Source organism: Odontesthes bonariensis, chromosome 7, assembly GCF_027942865.1.
Source record: "Odontesthes bonariensis isolate fOdoBon6 chromosome 7, fOdoBon6.hap1, whole genome shotgun sequence".
Lineage (NCBI taxonomy): Eukaryota > Metazoa > Chordata > Actinopteri > Atheriniformes > Atherinopsidae > Odontesthes > Odontesthes bonariensis.
The window spans coordinates 25355607-25381046 of NC_134512.1; the positions used below are offsets into that span (position 1 = coordinate 25355607).

Genomic DNA, 25440 nt, shown 5'->3' on the forward strand with positions numbered 1-25440 from the left:
CGTTTTTATCACAGAAAACAATTATTTCTACAACCTCCGGCCAAAGTGGAGATTTCTGATAACGCCGGTTATGTGTTGCCGTGTCAACTGGGAGAAACGGCGTTTTAGGTTCTTAAACGTCACATAATGCGCCAGAAAATGCTTAACGTCATGCGAGCGCCTTATGTTTACAGTTTGTTTGGCTACTGATCAGGATTATCATGGATGATCTAATTTTTACGTTTGTGCAAACGATTCTGGCCTTATTGCATTTGCCACCCCAAACCTGCTCGCACAGTTCAAAATAGAGGAGCACCACTCTTCCGTGGCCGCTCCTGCGTCCAGTATCCACTGACTGTCTATATTTCCCTCTTATTGCCTTCAGTTTTGTTGTGATATTTGCTCGCGTTATCTCCTCCTTCACATAAGGAAAGTCCTCGATTCTGAGGATTTTGATTGGCTTGCATGGCTTTATTCCTTTCCCTACACTGCCGCCAATAGGTTTGGCATAGTTATTATGGCGCTTGATAGGCGTATTTATGCGGGTTGATGTAAATGACAAGTTTTTTGAAAACGATGTTGTGTCCACGATGTTATTATTGAAAACGGAGGGGGGGAAATATTCATTTCTCTAAATACCCGGCTGTGTGTAAATGTGGCCTGAGTGTTTCAGCTGATCTGAGGCTTTCTGGGAGTTTGTTCCAGACACACCTGCTGTCATGATGCGTTAAGGGAGGACCCAGGTGGAGACATGGACAAGAGCCAAAAGTGAAGGTTAAGGATTTATTCTAAATATAAACAAAAAGCACAGCAAAGCAGGAATACTGAAAAACTAAACTGAACATAAAACTAAGAAAATAACAAAACAGACTGAAATATATGCGGACAGGACTGACGAGGAAAACCATGGACAAGGGACAGGAGTGAGACGAATAACACGAGGATTTCAGACTGGGAATACAGACAAGGATTTCAGATGAGTAAGACAAAAGAAAGGATCCGGCGAGGAGTGGTGGAACTAGAAAGACATATATACTGGGGAGGTGATTACTGGAGCATTAACTGGTGGCTGATTGGGAACAGGTTGCAGGTGAGAGTGAACAGAGCAGAGGGCAGGAGACGGACTGAGGAGAGAAAGAGAGAGAGATGGCAGAACACAGGGGGCGGGGGAGAGCACACTAACTTGAAAATGAATCTTAAACAAAGAATACACAAGGAGAAATAAAACATAACTGAATACTGAGAACAGAAGGTGAAATAAAGACTGATCTAAATACAGAAAACACTAAGAGCACTGAATAAAAATACCAATTTCTAAGACACAAAAAACCCAGATCCTGACACCTGCCTCCAGAAGACTGTTTCTGATCTGTTGGACAGGCGTTTGAGGGTTTTTCTTTACCATAGGGAAGATTCTTCTGTCATCAGCGGTAAAGGTCTTCCTTGGCCTGCCAGACCCTTTGCGATTATAGACCTCGCCAGTACATTTTTGCTTCTGAACAATATTTCAGACAGTTGATTTTGGTAATCCTAATCTTCATATTGGTTTTATTTCTTGTTTTTCAGCCTCATAAAAGCTGTAATTCAATAGATTTGATAGATGGACAAGGCCGCACACCAGCTTTTCATCTTTCCTGCGTCTTTTATGCAGTAAATACAGATTTTATTGCATTTTTTTTCAAAGGACAGGACATTGGATTAGTACTTAGTACAGGAGGAGACCCTGAACTAATGTATCAAAAGGGAATAGAAAATGTTTTGTGCACCTCTAGTTTGCTTTAGCTTTACTGTTACAACATTTTTAGGGTGCCACACACAAGTCATAATTTTTGAGATTTTTTTTAAAAATGTTCTTTTCTAAAGAAAGCTTTTGAAAATCGACAGATTAAACATTGACCTTTTTTGCCATTAACGTGACTTGTCAACAATGGCCTGATGTCTCTTTTGTGAATGCAGGGTTAGGTGCCCTCTGGGATGACTCTAACTCTAACTGGTCCTTAATCATATTGTTGTGAAACTATTAGAAATTCACTCATTAATTGTTCTCCATAGAAAAACCCTGCTGTATATCTTGAACCCTGGGAGACCCTGACTTTGCCTCAACTGCAACACTTTCCATGCCCTTAAGAAATGTTCCCAGAATCAGATTCCCCCCCAGACCAGTCTGTGACTGCAGGCCATGTGATAAACAACATCAGACTGTGGAGCAGTGGGTGATGTTATAATGTTCCTACTGACTTTCCTGCAGCCTTTGCTGGCACAAGTTCTGTGTCTATGCTTCTCCCATTGGATATCATGATCTCATTGGTGTGTGACTGAGTCGCCTCTCTGATCTCATGGGCGTGTTGGAGGGTATTTTTGATGGGCCCTTCCCTAAGCACTCACACCAGGAGTGATAGGGCATCTGATACGAGTGCATGAGGCAAATCGTCTTTGACTCCTGAAGCTGTTTAATGCTCGAAATGCGAAACCTGACTAAATCTGAAAATGATACTGTCACATAGATCAGAGCGGTTTGTTTTTTGCTCTGTTGGTGGTAGTATGCTTTTTAAAATCATTAGCACTGAGATGAAGAAAGGATTGACTTTAAAAAAGGAAACAATAATCTGATTGTTTTTAGTTATTCGTGTCTGGCAGATATGTGCAACTTTCACTGTTCTGCTTTTCATTCTCAAACCTGACTTGAGGTAGTTTACACGGTGATCAAGTCTGACAGCAACTTGGGTCCAAGAGAGTCTCTCCAATCTCAAACACTGGTTCAAAACCGCAGCGAAAATGCAGAAACAATCTGTTTTTTCTGAATTCCTGCTAAGAATTGTATTAATTTATGGAGATGCTCACACTTTCGGCTGTGCTGCTTTGAAAGATCCCATCGGATACACCGGGTACAGTCTGCTGTGAAGATAAATAAATAATAAATAAATAAAGATAAAGTGAAGATAAATTGCAGGGAGCTGGAAGAACCTGCTCCTGCAAAGTGAGGAATTCAGTACAGGCAACTTAATTTTCATTTGAGTTCAAGTGCTCTGAGCACTTTGGCAGATGCTCTTATTTTGTCTTTTCAAGAATTCGATTGTGAGGAAATGTGGAAGACTGTCTTAATCCCTGGGGAATTAAAGAAATATGCATTTGGGGGCTCAAACAATCGGTCGGCGAGTGCACTTCCTGATAAACACTAAACGGCTGAGGAGTTTCTGCCCTGGAAAGAAAATAAAATTGAGACGGAATGAATGTGGCAACAGGAGCTGGCTGAATCATGTGCGGATGTGCGTCTCTATCGGTGTGTGTTTCTGTGTCTATAAACTAAGGTGCGCAATGTTTCACAATGGGCTGTAGTCGACAAAAAACCTCTCACAAAGACAGTCCTACAGATGGGTAATTTGTGACTGAGTTCCCTGTATATGTATGTGTGTGTTTCAGGGACCTGCCGATTTCTGCAGAATAATAATATTGACCACTTTTCCTGTTTGGCTCTTCACATCAATGCTGATTTATCCAAACTTGTGCTGAAACTGAAAGCCTTAACCAGAGACCAACATAATAGAACCTCTAAATCTCTTCAGCGATACAAAACGGTCTCAAAGAGCTGAGACAAGCCATTTAATTATTTCAGGGTTTGTCGGTTTAGAAAATGTGTCTGCATCCTGTGCTAAGGGGCAGAGGGAGAATGCATTGCGTTGTTCAAATCGGAAGCACTGCCTTATAAATGTGTTTTCTCCCATTAGGAGCCAATATGGAAGCCACCTTTATTAGATATACAGAGACTATGTGTATACAAGTAGTTTACTTTGTATCTTAGTGGTAAACTCAAGCCTGTTACATCTAGAATCTTTATTTTGCACATGCCGTTGTTGCTGTCATCATTTTTAACGTCTTCCTCATTAAAGCACTTGTTGAGATCCGGAGTACAGAAATAGGACTAAAAAAACATTCAAATTAAACTTTTATAGCAGAGTTTTCTTGTTTGCAATGGAGGGTTATCAGTTTTACCCAAGAATAAAATAAAACAAAGTTAAACAAACTAAACTGCTGTCCTGTTTGTAGCCTGATCTGTCTGCCTGTGCTGCTTGCCCTGTTTGACTGACATTCAATAATGACACTGGGTCTTCAAGTCTTAGCAATTATTTTGGCAAGTACTGTGGAAGTGAAACTATGAAACCAAGTCCCAAGGTGTAATAAAATGGAACTGTCCTCCCAATAATCATTCATTTGATATTAAAAACAATCCATCCAAATTATAGTTTGACTGTACAATGTCATTCCTGTATGCTCTGTGCTCAGTTCTTTACAGAGGTAAGTGCAATTTGTTTTCCTTGGTGACATGGCAACAAAAGTTAAATGCTTTCAAAAGGCACGAAGTGGAAACTCGTGCATGTGCAAGCTGCGAGGCCTAGACTCTCCGTTTCACATAAGCACTGTGTAGAGATGCTGCTTTGCATTCCGACCAAAATCTGATCACTTTTATTGGCTGACAAAACGTCTGGCGGTGTTTCGGCCAGGTTTCGGGTTTCCTCCCTTTGCTGGCTGGGACTCGGCTGATTGTCAGATTTGTGGAGCGTTGTGAAGTCTGACCAAAGCATCACTATGTGAGGGAAAATCTGACGAGTTTGTACCAAGATGTGTGCCGTCACTGACCCATGTGTTAATTCACGTGGGGATGTGGTGCCAGGGGAAAAATGACCGTGTTTAAGAGGTGGTGCAAGGCCAAGCAAACGCTTGTGTGACTTTGTGTGTGTCGACCTGAGAGATCTTTGGGGTGTGTAATTCCCTCTGTAACTGTGTGTGTGTTTGTCAGCATTTTACCTTTTCTAAGTTCCTAAATATTGGGAATATTCTCATCTTCATGACCCCCAATAATGATTTATTTAATTATTGGTCAATCTCTTTATGAGTTTCTGTGTCATCCTGTTTCATGTTTAGTCCCACAGAGTCAGAAAATAATAAAGATTAGAACTCCTAATGGACACGATGACCGAAAAATGGCTTGTTTTACAACAATACATGCCCAGTAATATTGTTGTAATGTTTTAAATACTTGAACGCAGTTTTTCTAGAGAAGATAATTGCTTTGTATATGGGAGTATTGTCCATTGACTCTTTTGGGCTTTCACATGCGCGAGCATAGCGACAACCGGTGAGTTACATGCTGTTTATAAAGTTGTTTTGTAACGTCCCCATGCCAGTAATGTGAGAACCATGCATATGGTTTTGATGTTAAGGCTTGTGACTTTATTGTCGGGTGGTTTATAAAGTGGTGTGACGTTTCTGCTGTGTGCAAGTTGTTGTTTTACGTGGAAGGTTTAGCACTTGCCCCTTGGCCACCACGTATTTGGCTAGCATGACAGGCTGCGCAAACAGCGCAATCGCCGCACAGGGAGCGCCGATTTGCACCAGTCTGTGTCCAACTGTCAGTATTTGACAACCTCTAGCAATGGGATTGCGCTTCAAATGCCCCGGAGTTCCCCTTTAATGTGTGCTAACGTGAAGCTTTTATGGAGTCCATTTTGCATCACATGATAGCAGCAGAATCACCCAAAGCTGCAGTTTTTCTGGAAAAAAAAAACATTTAATTTTTTGCAAATGAATGAGGGTGAAATAAATCATGTGACTGATTGTCCTCAAGAGCAACTGCAGAATTAGGATTGGTAAGGAGGGGGGTGGGGGCCGGCTCAAAATTTACTGCCAGCGTAAAGGCATATTCCATAAACATTGACACACACACCAGCTGCCTTGCTGCCTTGTCGGACCAACTCTCTGGTCACCGGCGTGCGTCGAGTCTGTCCTGAGTCCGGTTTGATGATCGCGTGGTCGTGGCCTCCACCTGCTCTACCAGTGTGACCTGTCTGTCAGCAGCACATACAGGCAAACTCACTGCAGAGAAATGAGCTCAGTGAACGCTCAGGGGATCAGCCCTGAGACTGATGTAAGCTCTCACTCAGACAGAAGTGTATACTTGGTGATAAACTTACACTTGAAGCTTTCAGTGTTGACACACTTGACAGCTTTGACGCTTGCTTTCTGCATCTGGGTTTTAACACTAATCTATTAGAATGAGCAAGTAAACACTTGCAAATATGTGTACGCTAAGACTTTCAGTCAGTAATTCAGAGAATTCGATATTACTATTTGGCTAAATATGTGCACAAAGACAAACCGTGCATTTAAATATTTCCTCATTTGACCCCGTCGTGAGCATGCAGTCATTCCAGAATTTGTCAAATCTTTCCCATTTTTACGTCGTCATTTTAAAATATTTTTTAAGAGGAAAAAAAACTAAATTAAACTCCATCAGTAGGGTGAAGCAATTCAAAAATGAGAAAACCAAGGATGAAGTTGTCTTGTTTTCTGTTTACTCTCACTGTTACTTTTTTCACTTATTTCATATATTGTATCCAGTAATAGAAATGGAGTCTTCAGTGTTCTGTGATGTTTCATTTGCTCTCAAAAATTTTAATATGAGTGTTACTATGGCCTTTATTGAAGTCTGTCTGGAATCAGTTGGAAGTGTACTTGACAATGTAAAAAAATAGAAGAAAATGCTGATCTTAGTGGGGATAATTTAATTAGTTAAATATTTTGTTTGTTTTTGTTGAAATATATATGTTTCTTCTGGCCCCATTCAGGACGAAATGAGCTGATTGCACGGTACATCAAACTTCGCACTGGCAAGACGCGGACCAGGAAGCAGGTGAGCTCTCTGCAAATGCTATTTGCTGCAGCCCCTATTTTTGAACACCTCTAGAAAATTCTGTTGAGTGATGCCCCCAACACTCTGTGGACCCAACCACCACCCCACTGGACCCTTGACTCCTCGTCTTTGGAGAACAGGAGATGACGATTGATTTAGGGCCAGGGCCTGATGCACAAATGCTATAGGATCATGTGTTGGTGTTGTTTCCTTACCACCTCATGGATCTGGCGTTTGTTAGACAGTGGGGGTGGGGGGTGAGAAGCTGGGGAATACAGTGATCTAGATGAGGCGGGACAGAGAGGGATTTGGAATCTTATCCTCACCATTGTATATGATATGGAAGAACTGATGTAGAGGGAAGTGATGGACGTGGAGGAAAAAGGGTGTCTGTTAGGTCATCTGGCAGGGTCAGTGAAGGAATGAGAAGAGATGAGTGGAGAAGGAGCAGCAGGGACAGACCACAGATCGCTAGTTAGGTAGGCTGGAGGTGCACTGACACAGACACGAAAATATAGATTTGCTTTGAATCATCTTTCTTCTATATTTGTAATTCATACTTAAAACAGATGTGGAAACACTGGGCAAAGCTATTAATACACTGTTTCAGCAGCCTTAGCACCGTCTTATTCATTGGTGAGGAAGAATAATGGTTGATTGTTTTTTTTCTTAATTGCTTTTGATAACAGCAGCGGAGCAGCTTCTTCCCCATAGCAGTCGCCTTATTGAACAGTTGAAAAACACTGGAACTGTTGATTTTACATCTGTCACTTACAGTTTTTATGTATACAGTATATTTAAAAAAAAAAAAGTATTTCCTTTTAATATTATTTATGACAAGTGCATGTGAGAGACAGCAACTGCCGGCAAATAATTCCTTGTATGTGTCTACGTACATGGCGAAATAAAGCTGATTCTGATATGTAATGCGTAAAAAACTAATTGAAATCCTTTATTTGTAGGACAATGAGAATATTTTACCAGCATTTCAGACACAGTCTCAAGATTTCATAAGTGTACACAGTCTGTAGCAAGCAAATGAATGGAGAAGTTTTGTACTATTATACAAAACACTAATTGAAATCCAAATGGCGCATACTCTATTTTATCAGCTATGGTGGTGTGGTGGTTAGCGCCGTTGCCTCATAGCAAGTGGGTCCCTGGTTCAAATCCTAGCTGGGGCCTTTCTGTGTGGAGTTTGCATGTTTTCCCTGTATACGCAGGGGTTCTCTCTGGGTACTGTGGCTTCCTCCCACTGCCCAAAAACATGCATGTTAGGTTAATTTGTGTCTCTAAATTGACCCCAGGAGTCTTGTTCGTCTCTATGTGGCCCTTTGATGCACTGGTGACCTCTTGCCCAATGACAGCTGGAATAGGCTCCAGCCCCCCCTGAGTTGGATCAAGTGGGGTATAGAAAATGGATGGATAGATCAGCTGTCGTATGCACATGAAGTTTGCCTGGTGTCCTCCAGAGCCCTGCTTCAGGCTCCTTTTGATCGCATGTAAATCTATAAATACGCTTTCAGACATTTTCCAGTGCTGAGCAAGGAGGGTCGTCTTCTATTTGTCGACTTTATTAAACAGCTGTGGAATCTCACAGTGGCAGGATCCATACTGTGAGGGTCTGGGCACTATTTAGACACCTGGCACAGCAGCTGTAACTTATCATTTACAACCCATGTGGTGTCATTGTGATGTAATGTAGCCATTTAGTATTTTTTTCTTGCACAGCACACAGCTGAGCTGCTGTACTCAGAATCTGCAGTTAAAGTACGAGCAACAAAGCAGCCATGCTCAGTGTCAGAGCTGTTGCATTTTAATTTTCATCAAAACTCAAACTTTCCCTTCCTCTTGTCAGTCTTCATGTCTGATGTGTCAAGTGAATTAATATTTTGCAGCTTAAAGGCAGTGGTATTTGCCATAGCAAACTGGCGAGAGAAAGAAGTCACTTCCTTTCTCTGTGTCACCACTGCACTTCATTTGGCTTTATGTGCTCGTTGCAGTACCCGTTTTCCGCACACAAGCTGACAAATGTTACGGAAGTTGCACAAATAAAATAAAGCATTGACGAAAATGTTCTGGCTTCTCCCTAATTTCGGCCTATTCAGATTTCAGCCTATTCAGATTTCAGCTATTCGTAAATGACATTTCACCAAACAATGGAGATGAATGGAATTTAGTTTGTGGCGTAACATTAAAAATGACATTTAGAAAACCCAGCTGCAACTTCTCTTTCCAGAAACAGTGCCTCGGTTACTCTGGACAACCCACGTCCAGCAAACAATGTGTTTAGTTTTAACTGGAACTGCTGTCTACTGAACAAATAGTCCCTTTTCTCTTTTCTGAAGTTTGTTCTTTGTGCCCTGAGCTCACTGGAAAAGGACAAGAGCTCCGCTTCCTCTCAAATCCCAGTTTAACCCGTGGCTATACCCAATATTTTCATTTCATGAATGTATCAAATAACAATGACGGTATGGGAGGGGTGACACATGCATGTGCAGAGAATTATCACCCGAATCTGCAGCTTTATAGCAGGTTTTAGCTCAAAGATAATCTGTGCAACAGCCGAATATGCTATTTGGTGGCAGCATTACTGCTACGCAAACTAGTCGATCAGCTCCACTCTAAACTGTAGACAAAGTTGGCGACTCGCTGGTGAATGCTTTGATATGTTTAGCAGCTAATCAAACATGTTGGCTGTAAGAAGAAGTGACCAAAAATAGAGCTAAAAGAGGGAAGACCAAATGAATGACAATGTTGCTCCTTTGCTACTGGAGCAGCAGTGGGTAAGCAGGTGTTGGCCAACAGGTTGTTCAGCCTGATATAGAGTACAGAGCACTGAGGCTGGAAAAGACAATTATAGCAGCTTTAAGTTAGTGTTTTTTTTGTTTTTTTTTAGCTTAGTTATAGAATTATCCATTCTCTAAACTATCCTGTGCAAAGCTGCTACGACCTTGGATGGCATATAGCGAGTCTTGGGTGAAAGACAAATCAACCCCAGAGACAAGCATTGAGGCCTTTTGCCAGTTTATGGTCTCCAAGTAGCCTGTGTTTTAACTGCAGAAAAAAAGTGAAGATGGATGCATGTGCGCTTGTGCAGTGCTTAACTATGTGAGATTGTTTGTTGTCTGTGTCTTCCAGGTTTCCAGCCACATCCAGGTTCTAGCCCGACGAAAGGCCAGGGAGATCCAGGTGAAGCTGAAGGTACGATACGTGAGTCAACTTCTTTCTGCTTTTATTCATTCCATAAATTATTGAGCATGAATTTAAATATGAATTTGTTTGCATGGAGATTAAAAGTCTTTGAGTCTCATCCAGGTTTTGAAAGTATTCTGGATATGTCTAAGTGTTTGGATAGAAGACAGCTGGAAGCCTTTTCTTGGTTCTCCTCTCATCTGAAAGGCTCCTTCGGGTTTAACTGGCTCGTTGACAGTTTTCAGGTTTATGAGCTGCTGTTGAAGAGTTCTCGCTTTGAGAGTCGTTAGGGTCACATGTGTGTCACTGACCCACTTGCTGGTCGTTTAGGTCTCTGTTAGTTATCATAGATGACATCATGAAACATACTAATGTCAGTTTCTCATCTTCTCTGAGGATCAAACTCAGGACAGATATGAAATGGCAAGAAATTAGCATTGTAAATACAGATACAACACCTTCATTATTAGAGTATACATAAAGTTTATTTAAATAATGAAAATCGGTGTCTTTGTTACAGGCACACATGGTTGAAGAAGGTCTCTGGCCAAGACATCATAAAGTATGTAAATAAACCCTACAGAATAAACCTGCAATAAGACTTTTGCATTTTTTACTATCAATTTGGTAATTTCATGTAGGTCAAAAGCTTACTGCATTCTTCCGCTATCTGCAGAGGTATCAAGCAAGCAGTTCATATTGAAAATGTGAACAAGAGTACAAAGCATCCAAAATCCACAATTGTGCAACTTTTAATTACAGCAGGTAAACAAATATCTAAAAGTGTCTAAAGTAAGACATGCCTTAATAGTCTTCCCTAGTTGTAGCTCTCATCTACACATTCAGATGAGAGCTGAAACTTCTCTAAGAACCCAGAAAAAGAAGGCGAGCTGCCTTTCTTTTCAAGCACTTTGGATTACTGGGTACTGAGTATCAACTTAATAAGTTAACCCAGCTTTGAGCATCTCTGGTTCATGTTTTGGCCTCAGATCACTCCATATTTCAAACAAAAAGTCCAATCTATAAAAGCAACTCAGACACTGCAAGCAAGCACAAATAAAAGCTGTAAATTAAAAGCCACGTGTGTGAATGTCGAAATTGATATGCTAATCAATATCACTGCTACAGCATCATCGCATTGCTCTCTTATCCAGGCTCTAAAATGATAAATAAAAAGGGTTTGAGTTGTACTGTAACGTTAACTAATTTTTAAAACGAGTTCTAAGATGGGTATGGACATGAATATAAACTAAAATACATTACTTGATTGCTGTTTGGCAAGTGTGACACCCTGTGTGCTCACATGCTCATACACTGTATGAAATATTTCAAGGTTTAGTGATTTCAAAGAATTAACTTTATTTTTCCAAATCTTTAAAAGACAACAGGAACATGCTTTAGGATTATCAGTCTCTCTTTAGGGGGCTTTTTCCGCCAAGCCGATAAGTGCCTCTCAGAACATCTGGAACATCTGGTCTCTCATGTCTTTTCTGTGTATGCACCATTTGCTCTTTCGGACCACGTCAAACGCCTTTTTCGGTTGATTGAACATGTGGATCAGTAAGTGGCTGTGATCGGGCATTCAGCTTCGTAAATTAAATTCTGCAGTATGCTAAAAAAGGAGGGTTTTCATTCTAAATGCACGAAAACACACCCACCCTCACTAGAATTACTGCATGCACTGTTATGTACTGTTGATTGCTCCAAGTTGCGTATCCAGATTTCTGAAAACCAGATTTAGTCTTATCCAGGTTTCTAATAGCAGAATATATGGACCAGCATAGTTAAAAAAAATAATAAAAAGAAGTAAAAAAATAACCCATCCAATCTTAAATAGGATTTAGATGCCTATGTCTATCTCTGAATTTTTAAACAGCTTTACTCTTTGCATACCACTACAGCAAAAAAATAAAATAGGCCTAGCTTCCTTTCTTTTCGACATTTATTTAGACTAATATTATTCAACACTGACTCATACTGGTTTTTAGAGTGTAATCAGTTCAAGGTGTCTGCATTCAGCTAGTATGACCATGATTTCAATCAGTTTGAGCTAATACAGTTGGAAATAAAGTGGAAACATTATTACCAGTATATTTTTCCCACTATAATGAAGCTTCGTGTTTTGTTAAAGGTCCATGTGCTATTCACATTCCATTAACACAAAGACAGAAATGTCTGGCTGTTTTAATCGCACCCACTAATTTACTCTCATTTTAAATGGGATTCTGACACAAATTGATGAAATGTGCGCATATTTCAGAAAGCCTGGGGCTTGCTTTGTATGATTATGAATACCAAAAACACAATTTTCGGAAAAAGCAAATTAATCCCTGCATTATTCCTTCCAGGTTTTGCATTTGGTTAAGTGCCGCAATAAAAGTTTTCCTGTGTGGTACGCTGAGAGCTTACACATCCCCGTCCCTCCAATACTTTCTCAGTTTGCATTTCTCATTCGCATATGCTCGCATGCTCACAGTCACCGCGGGCAACGAGACTCTCTCTCACCTTGGACAGAAGCCATGAGGGTTCAGCTGGCAGTGCGCCGCACCGGTCACAGGGTTGGCCCCTGTGATAGGCCTTTTTTAAATACGCCTTTGGTGTAACTGAGATCCCTGCCACATGTACCCCCCATATTTCAACTATGCCCTTGTGTTAGCCAGTTCTTGGAAGAAGAATGCACTGTGTGGCCTTGCCCATTTGGGCAGGGCGGCAAGTGCTCCACTGTGGTTTGGAAACTGCTGAAGGAGTGGTTTAAAAAACAAGAGCCGTATCACTTTGCATTGCAGCACACCATACAGACATTTTTTTGTAGTTTTTTTTTACCCATCCTGTACATGAAATCATTCTATTCATGACCATATTATTTTTTCAGTTTTGATGCCACTATGAAAAGCATTTCAACATCAACCTGATGTCTGCCTTAACTTCTAGTATGACCTCCAACGGTAGCTAGTTGTCATCACTGGCTTGCCCCTGCCAAAGCAATAAACTTAACTCTTGACCCAAAGGCCCTTGACTGTAATATCACCTTCCCTCCAGCTCTCTGCCTGGCAGGGATTCACCGATGATGCAAGATGGCCTCAGCCTCTCATTTCCCCTTTTAGGGCTGTGCTTGTGTTAACGGCACAGTGGGCTGTTGACTTAAATGGAGTCTGATGAGTGCTGTCCCTTTGTCAGTTTATCTTACGCTCACTGTCTGTTCCTCTCCATAGGATCAGGCGGCCAAAGACAAGGCCCTCCAGAGTATGGCCAACATGTCCTCAGCTCAGATCATCTCACCCACAGCCTTCCAGAACAAGATGGCTCTCCAGGGCCTCTCTAGACCAGCTTACCCCACTAGTGGTGGGGTGAGTGATTTACCAATGTCCCCAACATCATAATTTTTTTTTGTGATGAAAACTTCAAAACAACTGTCTTTTTCCTAAAGTCTATCATGTGAATGCAATCATCACTGTAGATTCTAATGCTCGCCCATCACCTGACTGGATGTTGGTTAGTTTTAACATGCGGCTGCTGTACCCTGCTGTTCTAAAATGATAGAACTACCTCAATTTGAACGTGTTTAATGTTTTAAAAGAAACATGTGAGCAGGGAAAATCTGACCTCATCTGACCTTAAGTCTGTCATTATTTTGTTTTCTTTCATGGGATCCTCTTGATGATTCATGTTGAAATCCACATTGGCTCATATTCAGAAGCAGATATCGTACAGTATGGATTTAAATTTGGGACCCTGTCATTTGGTCACAGATAATTTGTTGAAGAACGTATTAAGTTGGTTACACAATTTAAATGCAAAGCATAAAAGCGTTGCATGTTTTAACACACACTTCTCCTGTGGGAGTTGCATTTTAGAAGAAACGCAGTTGTTTGGTGATAATTGCTATCAAGGCCAAACTCATTTATTTAATTTGCTCTCTCATGTTTTTTTCCCCAGTTTTGGCATGGGGCACTTCCAGGACAGCCAGGGGGCCATGAAGAGTAAGTGGCTTTTCTTTCTGCTCTATAGTGGTATCCATTAGTAGTTTCTCATGTGATTAGCTTCTTAACCAACAGATAGATTTCACTCAGGGAATGAATCTTAGAACAAATCAAAACACATCAGTGCAATTAGAAGGAAAAGTCTTCAGCTGTCTGACATTCAGCATACCACTCTGCCCCCTGTGTCTTTTGAGGTCAGGCGGTCCAATTAGTACATGAGATGGGGTCATGAAGCCGAGACGAAGCATAACATGCCTCTCCCTCTCTTGTCCGTCTCCTCTCCCCAGCATTAAGCCCTTCTCCCAGCAGAGTTATGCCATGCAAGCGTCCGGCCCGGCCCCCATAACAGGTGGGTGCTCTTTCTCTCCTCTTATGTGTTGACAGATGCCGGCCATCAGCAAAGTGATGAGACGACCCAGCTCACCAGGACAAGCTAGTGCAAAGCTCCGAGAAATAACTGCAGTTTTGGTGCTTTTACAAGTTTTACTTGGCCACACTCAAACAGCACATTTACACGCTCGCTCTTGTCTCCTCTGCAGGTTATGAAAGCACAGCAGGGCTGTCCATGTCTCCTGGTGCCCCCCCTTGGCAGGGTAGAAGTATTGCCAGCTCCAAGCTTCGAATGCTGGAGTTCTCCGCCTTCCTGGAGCAACCTCAGGACCCAGAGACTGTGAGTCCGCTGGAGGCAACTGTGTTCACCCATCAATGATTTATAGAGTTTATTATTGTAAAGTCTGTCAAATCAAAACCAATTAAAAAAATAAAAAATAAAAAAGCAATAAAAAACCTTACCCTGTCAGTCATTTTTAATCGCTTTATTCACAGTATCTCAATTCTCAGACCTTGATTGAGCAGATCAAACTTAACCCATGAAAACATTTTTCACAAAACAGTTGAATATTAACACAGTGCAGGTTTTTCCAGGGAAAATACTGTGGCATAAACATGGGTAGAGTATCAGGCTAGACGTATATGTTTATGGTTGAAAATATGTTGTGATTGACATCCATTTCCACAACATAATACATTTGTCCGCACCTATAATTATGATAATGTACACCAATGATTGATTTATGATGCCCTAATTTTTGTAACTTGCATGCAAATAACTTGTAAGTAAGCTACATTACAGCTAACTCCAAATGTGTTTACTGTTTAGACAGAACAACTAAGCCTGTTTTAAACATGCACTGCTTTCCATTAACCCGTGAGGAACTGAATGTATCAGTGTTATTTGTGAGTTACCCCCCTGGTGCTTTTCCATGAGATTGAAATCTAACTTGCTTGGACCTGGTAACATACGTATCACTTTCAACACGGCACAAGTGTGAGCTGCTGCAGACACGTCAAAAGGACAGACACACACACAGAGTAGCAGTGGGTTGATTTAACATATGATCAGCTGTTCAGAGGACTCGGACAGGTTTAGATAGATGAATAACTGCCCGGTTCAAACTTTTTTTCACAATGATTAGCTGCGACACCACCTTTTAGATAAATGAACAAGAGGAAACTTTGAACAGTAGCAAAAGCTCCTGCTGTCTGTCTAAACATGTATCATCAACTGGTCCCATCCATTGTTGTTTTGTTTAACATTACGCTCCTTGTTTGTTAGCTAGGTAAGAATTCTTATGGAAAAACATGTCATCATGGGAAAACTTTGACTTTTACTCTAGAAGGGCTTACGGAGTTTTGTGTCTCAAAGGATGAGGAACATTAACAGAAAAAAAAGGATCTGTGTGTCAATTATTTCATTCCTCTCCTTGAACAGATTGATGAGGTCACTAATGTTACGGATCTCATGAGTGAAAATGATTCCAAGATGGAATAATACTGCAGGCCAGATAATACAGTATCCAGAAGCGCACTCTGAGCTAGCTGCTCATCAACAAACTAGACGTTTGCCATGTTTGGTTGCGTTTGTCTCCTGATATGTACTTTTGTCTCTCCAGTTCAACAAGCACCTGTTCGTGCATATCGGCCAGTCCAACCCGAGCTACAGTGACCCCTATCTGGAGTCGGTGGACATCAGGCAGATCTATGACAAGTTCCCAGAGAAGAAAGGGGGCCTGAAGGAGCTGTTTGACAAAGGGCAACACAACGCTTTCTTTCTCGTCAAGTTCTGGGTAAAACGCTTATCTGTTTATTATTTTTCTTCTCTGTGGCAACATAGAAAATGCCAGTTGAGCCCTTTTTTTTATTATTATTTTCATATATTCTAAAATGGTTGTTCAGTCATTTAGTTCAAAAGCCATTCTTATAGACATTATGTAAAACTCGGTTTGTTATTTTGGCTGTGGCATGTTTCAAACATCCTCATATAATCCACCCCAAGTCATGAGGGCAAAGTGAGCGTACAGTGAAAACTTTTGTTAATGTTTTGTGGCACCTGTTGGCTGTTAATGGCCTAGCAGTGTTAACGACGTTAAGATTGCTTAAGTAATGGAGTTAAAGCAACTTAAGTGCGATTTAGTACCAGAATGGATGGAAAGTCTTTGCTCCCATGACCTTACCGGTGGTTCATATGCCAGCAAAGTGGACATTGCTGTGCAGTGTGCCTTTGCCATGGCTGTATTTGTATATGTTCGTGATGTGAGTGTGTGACAACAGCCTTGGGAAGAGTGGCAGGGCTGATCTTTCACTCGGAGAAATGTGATCCCAGACACCTGTCTTTGCACTATTAGACAGAATCCAACCCTCACCCCCCACTTGTTCTTATTTATAGATAAGCCCCCCCACCTCCCCCGCCCCACATGTACGCACACAGACAACTACGCAACACTCTCAACTCAGCATTACACACTGTGAGAGTGATAAGAGAGTAAAGCACGATGACAAAGTCAACATAAGACATAGACAGATGGTGGGGGCGTGTGGGATATCCCTTGGAAAGGGTAGGAAAATCCAAGTAGAGAACATGAAAATGGGCATAAATAGAGAATGTAATCAGAGACGTTTGTTTTGTTTAACTCTCTGATATGACTTGACCTCAGTACCTTTGGTATTTGCGTGTTGCACAACACCTCCATTATGTCAAATGTGGCCAAACTCACAATCAGAATGTTATAAAAAAAAGTCTGAAACAAACAGTCTGAGTTGGAGAATGACTAAAGTGAATGAATGAATTGTAATGAAATGGCAGTTCAGTGCGGCTACCAGATCAAAGCCTTGATGAGTCATGATAAGCTCCTCATGTTTTTTAGGCACCAAGGGTGTGCAGCTTGTGTGTAGCATCTCACATTCTCGAGAGCCTTGAGAGGTTGTGTTAGGTTAGTCATCATGCTTATCACCATGCCCTGTTTCTTAAAAACATCCACCCAAAGGCATTTGTTGCTGCTTTCTGAGAAAACTATACAGGATCTCCAGTGGTTCTCAGTGAACAAATCAGCCTCCACCTGCCAAAGCTGACTCAGAATTTGTCACAGCATTGGGAGCACGTCTCCACTTTTCCAGTGATGAATCATATTTAGGTGTAAATAGGCTTAAAGTACATTTCCGACCTCTGTTTGCAGGTCTGAAATGTACTGCTCTCCAATAGAGAAGAGGTGGAAACAATCTTTTTATCACTGTCGTTTGGTGCTTGCATGCAGAAGGTGGAGGCACACGATTGCGCCCCACTCAAGAACGATGTCAAACCATCATTCCACAACTGTCGAACATGATTACCGTAAAATGGTAGCACAGTACAGTTTGGTGTGACAATGTGGTGGAAAATGTTAAAATTCGACTGGTTTTCTGGATTCCCAAATACATTGAGGCCTCAGGCGACTCGCACAAGCTGATAAACAGTAAAAATATGGCTTTAACTGCTGTGCTTTGCGGAACCAAAGACTGTGAATGTCAAGTTCAAAGGGCCGCCTTGCATCTCATACCACCAGATACTGTAGCTTTGTATGTGTGGCATTACTTTTCTCACATGCTTGACTTCCACATTATTTATTATAGGGAGATAAAAGACATTGGTGAGTGGCACCAAGTTAGAAATGGTCTTCTCCGGTCCTTGGGAAGAGCAGCTGGTCGAGCCATGGCATTTGATTTGAGGTTAGAGGAAGGAGGGGAAGAGTAACCACGCCGTATATCATAAAGAAAAGGAGAGCAAGACAGCAATAAAGACCAGGAGATACAAATAGGAACATAGGCAGTGAGAACAAGAGATAGAGATGGAAAGGGAAATGCTAGGTGGCATGTAACCAACAAGTCATTCATCAGTGAAATATTACTCTCTTGATTCATGTCAGAGCCTGGTGGAGTCAACGGTTATGACATATGCAGCTCCGCAGAGAGGAAAACAAGCTCATAACACTGTTTGCTCATCCTATCATATCCCAAGGGGGTCGTCCAATTCTCAAAGCATCCATTACAAAACACAGAAATGCTCCAAAACAGCTGGGCATTTCAACATCCACAGTGGAAAAGAAAAAAAAAACAACAGAGAAAGATGCTCATGGCCATGAAAATAAGCAAAATGAAAACCTTGACATCTCTGAAAGTACAATAACCTCATTTATGCCGTTATAAAAAATGTGAATAGCCTTTTTGATGTCGCTGCTGTGACACAGCCACAAGGCGGGTTGTGACTTGGGGGTGTGCTGAGGCGCAGGTTGGCATGGTGACGGTGACAGGCGGCTGACCCGCCTCCAAAGCTATGGTATTCTAGATTGAATTTCCAGCAAACCCCTCTGTTGGCCACTTGCTGCACCGCTCCTCTCCCCACCATCCTCTTCTTCCCCTCAGCGCCTGTGGCCCTGTCCTAACGGATTGTCTTACGCCTTTGAAGTGCAGGGGGAATCCGATTTGAACCGGCTCTGCTAAATTGTTACACAGCCAGCCTGCTCACCGTGATCTAATCAGCCAATTGCACACTGCTGATTGTAATTGGATGAATTCCCTCGCAGGCTGTTAGGGAAGCAGGGAATGGCGGTTTGGGGAGGGTCACTGGGCCCGAGGGATGAAGACAAATAGAGGAATTACATGGGCAAGGGATGAAGACAAACAGGAAGATGAAGAGATGAGAGGAGGCTGAGCGGTGTCTCAATGGCCCATTAGAAGACAAGAACCCAACAGGGGAAAAGGTAAAACAGCTCAGCTGTCTGACAGAGCAGACGGCAACTCAGTCTCATCCAAAATCTGATTATACTCGCCTCAATTCAAAGTCGACTCAGTGGGAGGATGAGGGATGGGTGAATCTGCTTCCACCTGAGTATAAGAGAACATGACTCTTGGCTGCCTTTAAATTGAACTTGTGAGGGCATATTTTTGTCATATGAAGGTGAGCATATGAGTGTTTGGCATTCCATCAGTTTCAGTTGTTTTCTAAAATTGTATTTGATGTGAAAAGCATGACTGACAACAAAGCGGATGCTGCCTGGTTTTTTTTATTGTTTTGTTTAGAGTTTTTCAATATCACGTTTAGCAATGAAGATGAAATAAACACAACGCCTCTTGAATCCACCTTAGATGAACAAAATCTTGCAAGCCTCTGTTGTCAAAATCTTGAGAACACTCCCGCTTACAAGTACATGCATAGCTTACAGGGAACTTCAAGGCTGGATTTGATAGCACAAATTGAAATCGCAATTAAACTTTAGTTGAATTTAGAACGCCTTTAGTGAAGTCTGTGAGCAAAGAGAGAAGTAGGAACTGATATATTTTTTTTAGATTGGGAAGCAGGTATTTTGTTCATTCAGCAGTTTTTACATTTACGTGCAACACTAGGTTGTGTTATCACACTAACCATGTTTCATCTCCATCAGACTGATGTGTATATTGATGTTTAGTTGAGCTTGACATGTTTTCTTCTCTTCCTTCAAGGCGGACCTCAGTGTAAACCTGCAGGATGACAGCAGCTTCTTTTATGGTGTGTCCAGCCAGTATGAAAGCTCTGAGAACATGATTATCACCTCATCCACCAAAGTCTGCTCCTTTGGCAAACAGGTGGTGGAGAAAGTGGAGGTGAGGCAAGAATGTCAAGAACTTTGAACTTTTACTATAGAATGGTAAAAGCTCCAAATTGGAAAAGTTGGGAAGAAAAAAACCCCCAAAAAACTCACTTAACAGACACAACTATTTAAAACAAAATATAAACAAATCTAGAAATTGATGCCGGTAACACACTTAAAGAAAGTATAGCTAGAGGCAAAGAAAGACGTTTATAAAAAAAAGTTTATAGAAGACACAGGTAACACTGTTCTGGAAGATTCTATTGATTAACTGGTGACAGGTGAGGGTGTCAGGATTGGGTATAAAAGGAGCATTAAACAAAGGTTTAGTCTTGCCAAGCCAGGATAGGTTGTGTCTCTCTACTTTGTGCCATACTCAGTCAGAGAATTTTTGATCAGTTCATAAAATTATACTTCTTATTGCAGGATTGCAGATAACTTTGGCCTTTCAACATCTTTGGTAGGTCTAAGAATAAAAGATGAGAAAGATCATGCAGGCTGTTATCAGCAAATGGTATAAAAGCTAGCATTTCTGATAGTCATGGCATGGGGGACTTGTCCAGGATCATTAATGCAGAGCATTTATGGAATTTTGGAGAGACATATGCTACCATCAAGGTGACATCTTTTTTCCAGAAGGTCAGTGGTTATGTAAAAAACAACTTTAGTGATTTTGTAAAATAATGGCTCAGTTACTTTAGTTATGAAACAAATAGAACAGTTATAAAAATGGCTCTGCTGCTATTTTACAGCTGCTCATTATACATCTGGGATTTACTGGATTTTTAGTCCTGTAAACAGCACAACATGCAGTTCAACCTGTGGACACTATTGTAAAATCAAGTGGCAGCAGATAGTAAGCTGTCACATGTTGTTTGGGATGATAGAGCACTTACAGTTATAGGCTGTGAGTGAAATACACTATGCCGGTTCATTGGTTGGCTAATAGAGGAGTGATATTTCAACATTATAGGGTCATGACCACATCAAAAACCCCTCTTATCTCCTTGAGTGAATAACTGCGACTGGCTGAGATAGATTCCAGTCAATTACCACTGATCTGTGGTCAGGAAACTGTTTCACAAATCTCTCCAGCCTGACTAACTCCTATATTTCCTGTTAACTACACACAGTCATTGCCCTGCCCCCACCCGCTGCTGATGGATTGTACAATATAAACACATACACATACACGTATCCCTTGGTAGAGCCATCTGCCTCTGTAAGCCACATGATGATATTTAATAGCTTCACTATTTGATTATAGTTGTCAAGAGAAATATGTTTATTGTCAAATCTGGCAAGCCATATGCCGCATTAGTTATATTGCATTACTCACATTACAGCTTATACATAGATCGAATGAATCCAGTTGAGTTTCAGTGGAACACGTATCCTTGTGGGGTTTTTTTTGTAACAGATTGTGCACTTCAACCTTTCATGATGTTTTGAATTTTCTTTCAGTGAAGTATATGCCCTTAGATACTGAATTGCTCACACGCATGTTTTTTTTTTTTCCCCCAGACGGAGTATGCGCGCTTTGAGAATGGACGCTATGTGTTTCGGATCCACCGATCCCCGTTATGTGAATACATGATCAATTTCATCCACAAGCTTAAACACCTGCCTGAGAAATACATGATGAACAGCGTACTGGAGAACTTCACTATCCTACAGGTACACGTTGAAATTGGGAATTTATTGTGGGTGTATAATGCCTTTTTAGTTTTACGGTTTCAAGTCTGTTTGCATGTTACCCTGCATGTATTATACACAGTGATATTTACCTAGTAGGTCAGTGGAATAATTTGGTATTTTTCTGCTGTGGGTCTTGTTTTGTTCTTTTTGTGCATCCACAAAGTGTGTAATTACAAAGACCACCCCGAAAGGAGTTGTCTTCTTCCACTGAAGACAACTGAAATGCCCTGTTTGCAGTCCAGCTGTTTCTTCCTTTACTTAATGACCATGAAATACTTTCTATGAAAGCCAGCATGTTGTTTAGTGTAGCACATCTCAAAGAAACAATGTGCAGCTGTAAACTCAATAAAGCAGGAATCTCCATACATTCCCAAAGAAGGTGGCATTGTTGTGTTATTTTGCAGGTTTTTTTTTTTTTTTTTTAGATAGGAGTTACATCAGACACAGACACACAAAAGAAAAATGAGTTGAGATCATTTCTATGGTGTGACAACAAGGTTAGTTTTGGGGGAACTCTTGGAAAAAGACTGTAACTGATTCCCCTGTTTCCAGCCTCTTTGCTAAAGAATAAATCTGGCATAAACATCTTATCCAAAAATAATGCGAGACTGTGGAACACCGTCTCACTGGAATGTCCTTCATTGTTCCCGTCATTACATCAGTGTCACTATGACGCGGTGAAGCAACAGGGCCACAGGGATGTTGAACATGAGCATGCGTGTGGGGTGGGCTATCTTTTGATTGCTTTTTCAGGAATCACACTGTAACAGTGGGAAAAATTCTACAACGTGGTCTTTGAATACATAATGGTTACATGTAACCGTGACAGACTGCTAACATCTGGTAGGGTTTTTAAAGTTTCTCACAAACCGTTTTGTCCATTCAGCAGTAAGTCAGACTTTTCTGAATGAGCCGCTGTGCTCCTCAGAACAACGGACACTGAGAGGAAAGTGAATCGAGTGGAGTGTGTCACCATGGTAACCAAGTGGTCCTCAACAACAGGGTTCAAAGAAATTTGTGTTCCTACTATTGACGGCTGCATTCCTGCCGAACCAGCCAAGGGGGACAATAACCATATTGAGCCCACACACACGACCACATGGCAACATGTCATTAGGTGTCTGAATGGACTGATTTAGTTCGTATTAACCATGAACAGCTTGTAAACAAATAAAGGCAGCAGATACATGGAGATGCATTTTTTTTTTTTTTTTTTTTTTTTACCGAAAGGCTGAGCACAGTGAATCAGTGTGCCTGTTATGACAAGTGTTGCATTCAATGCAGCTCAACAGAGCATATTGAATTGGTGAGGCCGTGTGATTGTGTTATTCCCATTGCAGTGCCACACTCGTCCTGACATCAGCCCTTCATTTCTACATCCAAATGCAATTTAAATGGCACAATTTTCACTGTAATGATGGATTGGCGGCGCTGCCGAAAGCCTCAGCTCTGCCAAAACTCCACAAGTATACAAGATAAAACTGCATTGACTGAGACAATAACCTTACTATTTCAAAGCATATACCAGTTGATACTAAAATGCACATTCTGTGTTTGTCCTCAGGTGGTGACAAACAGGGACACACTGGAGACCCTGCTGTGCATAGCTTACGTCTTTGAGGTGTCCACTAGCGAGCACGGCGCGCAGCATCATATTTACAGGCTCGTCAAAGACTGACACAGTGGCACAGTTGGAACTTGCCAGCTCTAGACCCTTTGTAGCACATCAGTGAGCAACAACACCAAACATAAGACTACTGCCTCCACAAGCTTTAAGCTGAAGTCTGGCGGGTCGGTCAGGAGCCCAGAAAAACACTGGCTGCGTCAGCGTGTGCAGGAACACTACTACTGCTGAAGAAGAGGAGGTGGATTTGGGACTGTGAAAGCTGAAACAGGCTGCGTGTGGGAAAAGTGGCAAGAAGAAACTAAAGAGGAAGATCATAAAACACTGCGGTCACTATCCCAAAGGAGCCAAATGTGGCCAGCAAAACCTGCATGAGAGAGTTGTCCTTGGTGGTTTTCTTCATCTCATTTTACTCGAGCTTGTTTTTAATTTAGATTCTTTTACACACATGCATGTGCAGGGGGTGTTTGCAACAGAGGAGTTTTCGCTGGCTCAGGCTGCCATCTAGTGACTTAACTGAATATTACAATGGGGGAGAAAAAAAACCAAAAGAAGATTGTGTATCCCTTTTTTGTACATTCATTGATGATCACCTTTGGTGTCGACGTTTTGTGTTTTGTGAGCATTTGAGTAATTATGTACAGTGCCACATCCATCTCCTCTCAACAGAGTTATGACAAGTGGCTAAAATGATTTAAAAGAGCAACTGTATTCACTTTGTTTGATGTTTATTGTTGAACGTTTCTTGTATTGTCTTATTGTCTATGATTGACAACCGTCTGACTACAACACAAGGCACATAATAACACTTCTAACTTGAACCAGATGGGGATCTGTAAGCTGATTACAGAAGTTGTCTGTGTATGTAACCTGCCCTGAAGTGTCAGATGAAAATACAAGAGTTTCTTACATAACTCCTCACTGTTCCTGGGTTTTGTTAAGCCTGGTTTAGACCCAATGGTATGTATCTTCAGATGTGCAGGATTCATCCTATATATACATAGTGTACTGTTTATACTGTACATTCTGAGTATATCACTGAGGTTCCTTAATAAACAAGGCTAAGCCATGTCATGAATTCAAAACCCTCTTAATCAGTCATAAAACAGCCTAAATGTGATATTACTTAGCTCAAATAGCTGATTTACAATTACTGCAGCATTTTCAACAGTTCGGCATTGATTAAATTACTGAGATTTCCATTTGCATACTAGATTGTTTAAAAGCGGTCGAGAGGCATCCTATTAGCTCACAATGTAATGCAGAAAGGAAGTGTTGGGGCGGCTTGCAGCTGTAAGAAAAGAAAAATAAAACTATTGTAAATGGTGTTTGATTCACAGAGCTGCATTTTTAGAAAAACTCACCGTATGACCTTCATTGTGAGAACTTAACTGTTATAAGATATTCAAAAGCTAACAAAATAAAAAGAAATGAAAAAAAGATTCAATCCAGCTAGCAGAGAGTATCCAAGCCCCTTGCTTATACAATTCCAAATCCTCTTCATGACTCTACCCCTCTGTTTTGTAGAGGTAAAGTGTCTCTTTGCTGTCAGGGGTCAGAGAAGAGTGTTCATAAGGCAATCCAGGTGGACCCCAGAGCCCCGGATGAAGAGATAGATGACCATTCATCTTTAATCCCCTGTAGAAAAGGGGCAGTTTACGCCTACGAGGGGTAGGGCCATTAGGAGGATTTGAGATCAGGCCACATTTTTAAATTGAGATATATTTGCACTGGACTGAGTACTTTAATACTAAGCCTAGTTATTTGACTTTATAACATGCAAATCCCGCTGTTGCACTTGGTAAACATGGTAAGCGCCAGTCCCCATTTGACCTACCAGCATCTGTTCCGGACAAAGTAATATGCTTTGGTGTAAAGTTTTCCCTACTTTGGGAAAATATTCCAACTGAATTACAATGTGAGTACATCCATTTATCAGAGCTCAACAAAACCAAATCTGACAGCAGCATCTTATATTTGGCATCAACTAAACTTCCCAGGTTTTTTTTTTTTTCATAATTTCTGAAGCCATTCTTTATATTGATCTCTTTGTCAAACAACTGATTCCCCCCCCCCCCCTCCCCTCCCCCCCTCCTTAGCCTTTGTCCTCTGCACTCCATAAACTCTTTGGGAGATTTCTGCTCCCTGCTGTAAACTGAGAAAGTGGCAGTGTGGTGGAGAGACATGCTCACAATGGGAGTGAAAGAGGTGTAGCAAAGCCCAGACAAAGAAGCAAAAGGCTCATTCTGTTAATCCAGTTTGAAAAAGAATTCAGAGAGCTTGCTGCAATTATGGCAATCCACTCTGAGAGGCCAGATCTAGTTTATTTTGTTTTGG

At 41.3% G+C, this 25440-nt stretch overlaps 1 protein-coding gene across 8 annotated transcripts in view; it reads left to right on the forward strand.

The window, feature by feature from the left end:
- tead4 (TEA domain transcription factor 4) overlaps positions 1 to 24482 on the forward strand; it is a 43886-nt gene extending 19404 nt beyond the window's left edge. Inside the window, exons 3-13 of one of the 8 annotated variants that reach the window (XM_075470308.1) lie at positions 6603 to 6667; positions 9809 to 9880; positions 10383 to 10424; positions 13075 to 13209; positions 13799 to 13842; positions 14130 to 14191; positions 14382 to 14512; positions 15795 to 15968; positions 19654 to 19794; positions 21306 to 21458; positions 23044 to 24475. In XM_075470308.1, coding sequence (XP_075326423.1) covers positions 6603 to 6667; positions 9809 to 9880; positions 10383 to 10424; positions 13075 to 13209; positions 13799 to 13842; positions 14130 to 14191; positions 14382 to 14512; positions 15795 to 15968; positions 19654 to 19794; positions 21306 to 21458; positions 23044 to 23157 — 1133 coding nt within the window. In that variant the 3' untranslated portion in view covers positions 23158 to 24475. Of the gene's footprint in view, positions 1 to 6602; positions 6668 to 9808; positions 9881 to 10382; positions 10425 to 13074; positions 13210 to 13798; positions 13843 to 14129; positions 14192 to 14381; positions 14513 to 15794; positions 15969 to 19653; positions 19795 to 21305; positions 21459 to 23043 lie in introns of all 8 variants that reach the window. The other 7 variants (XM_075470303.1, XM_075470302.1, XM_075470309.1 and 4 more) reach the window with 7 other exon arrangements.
- The last annotated feature ends 958 nt before the right edge of the window (positions 24483 to 25440 follow it).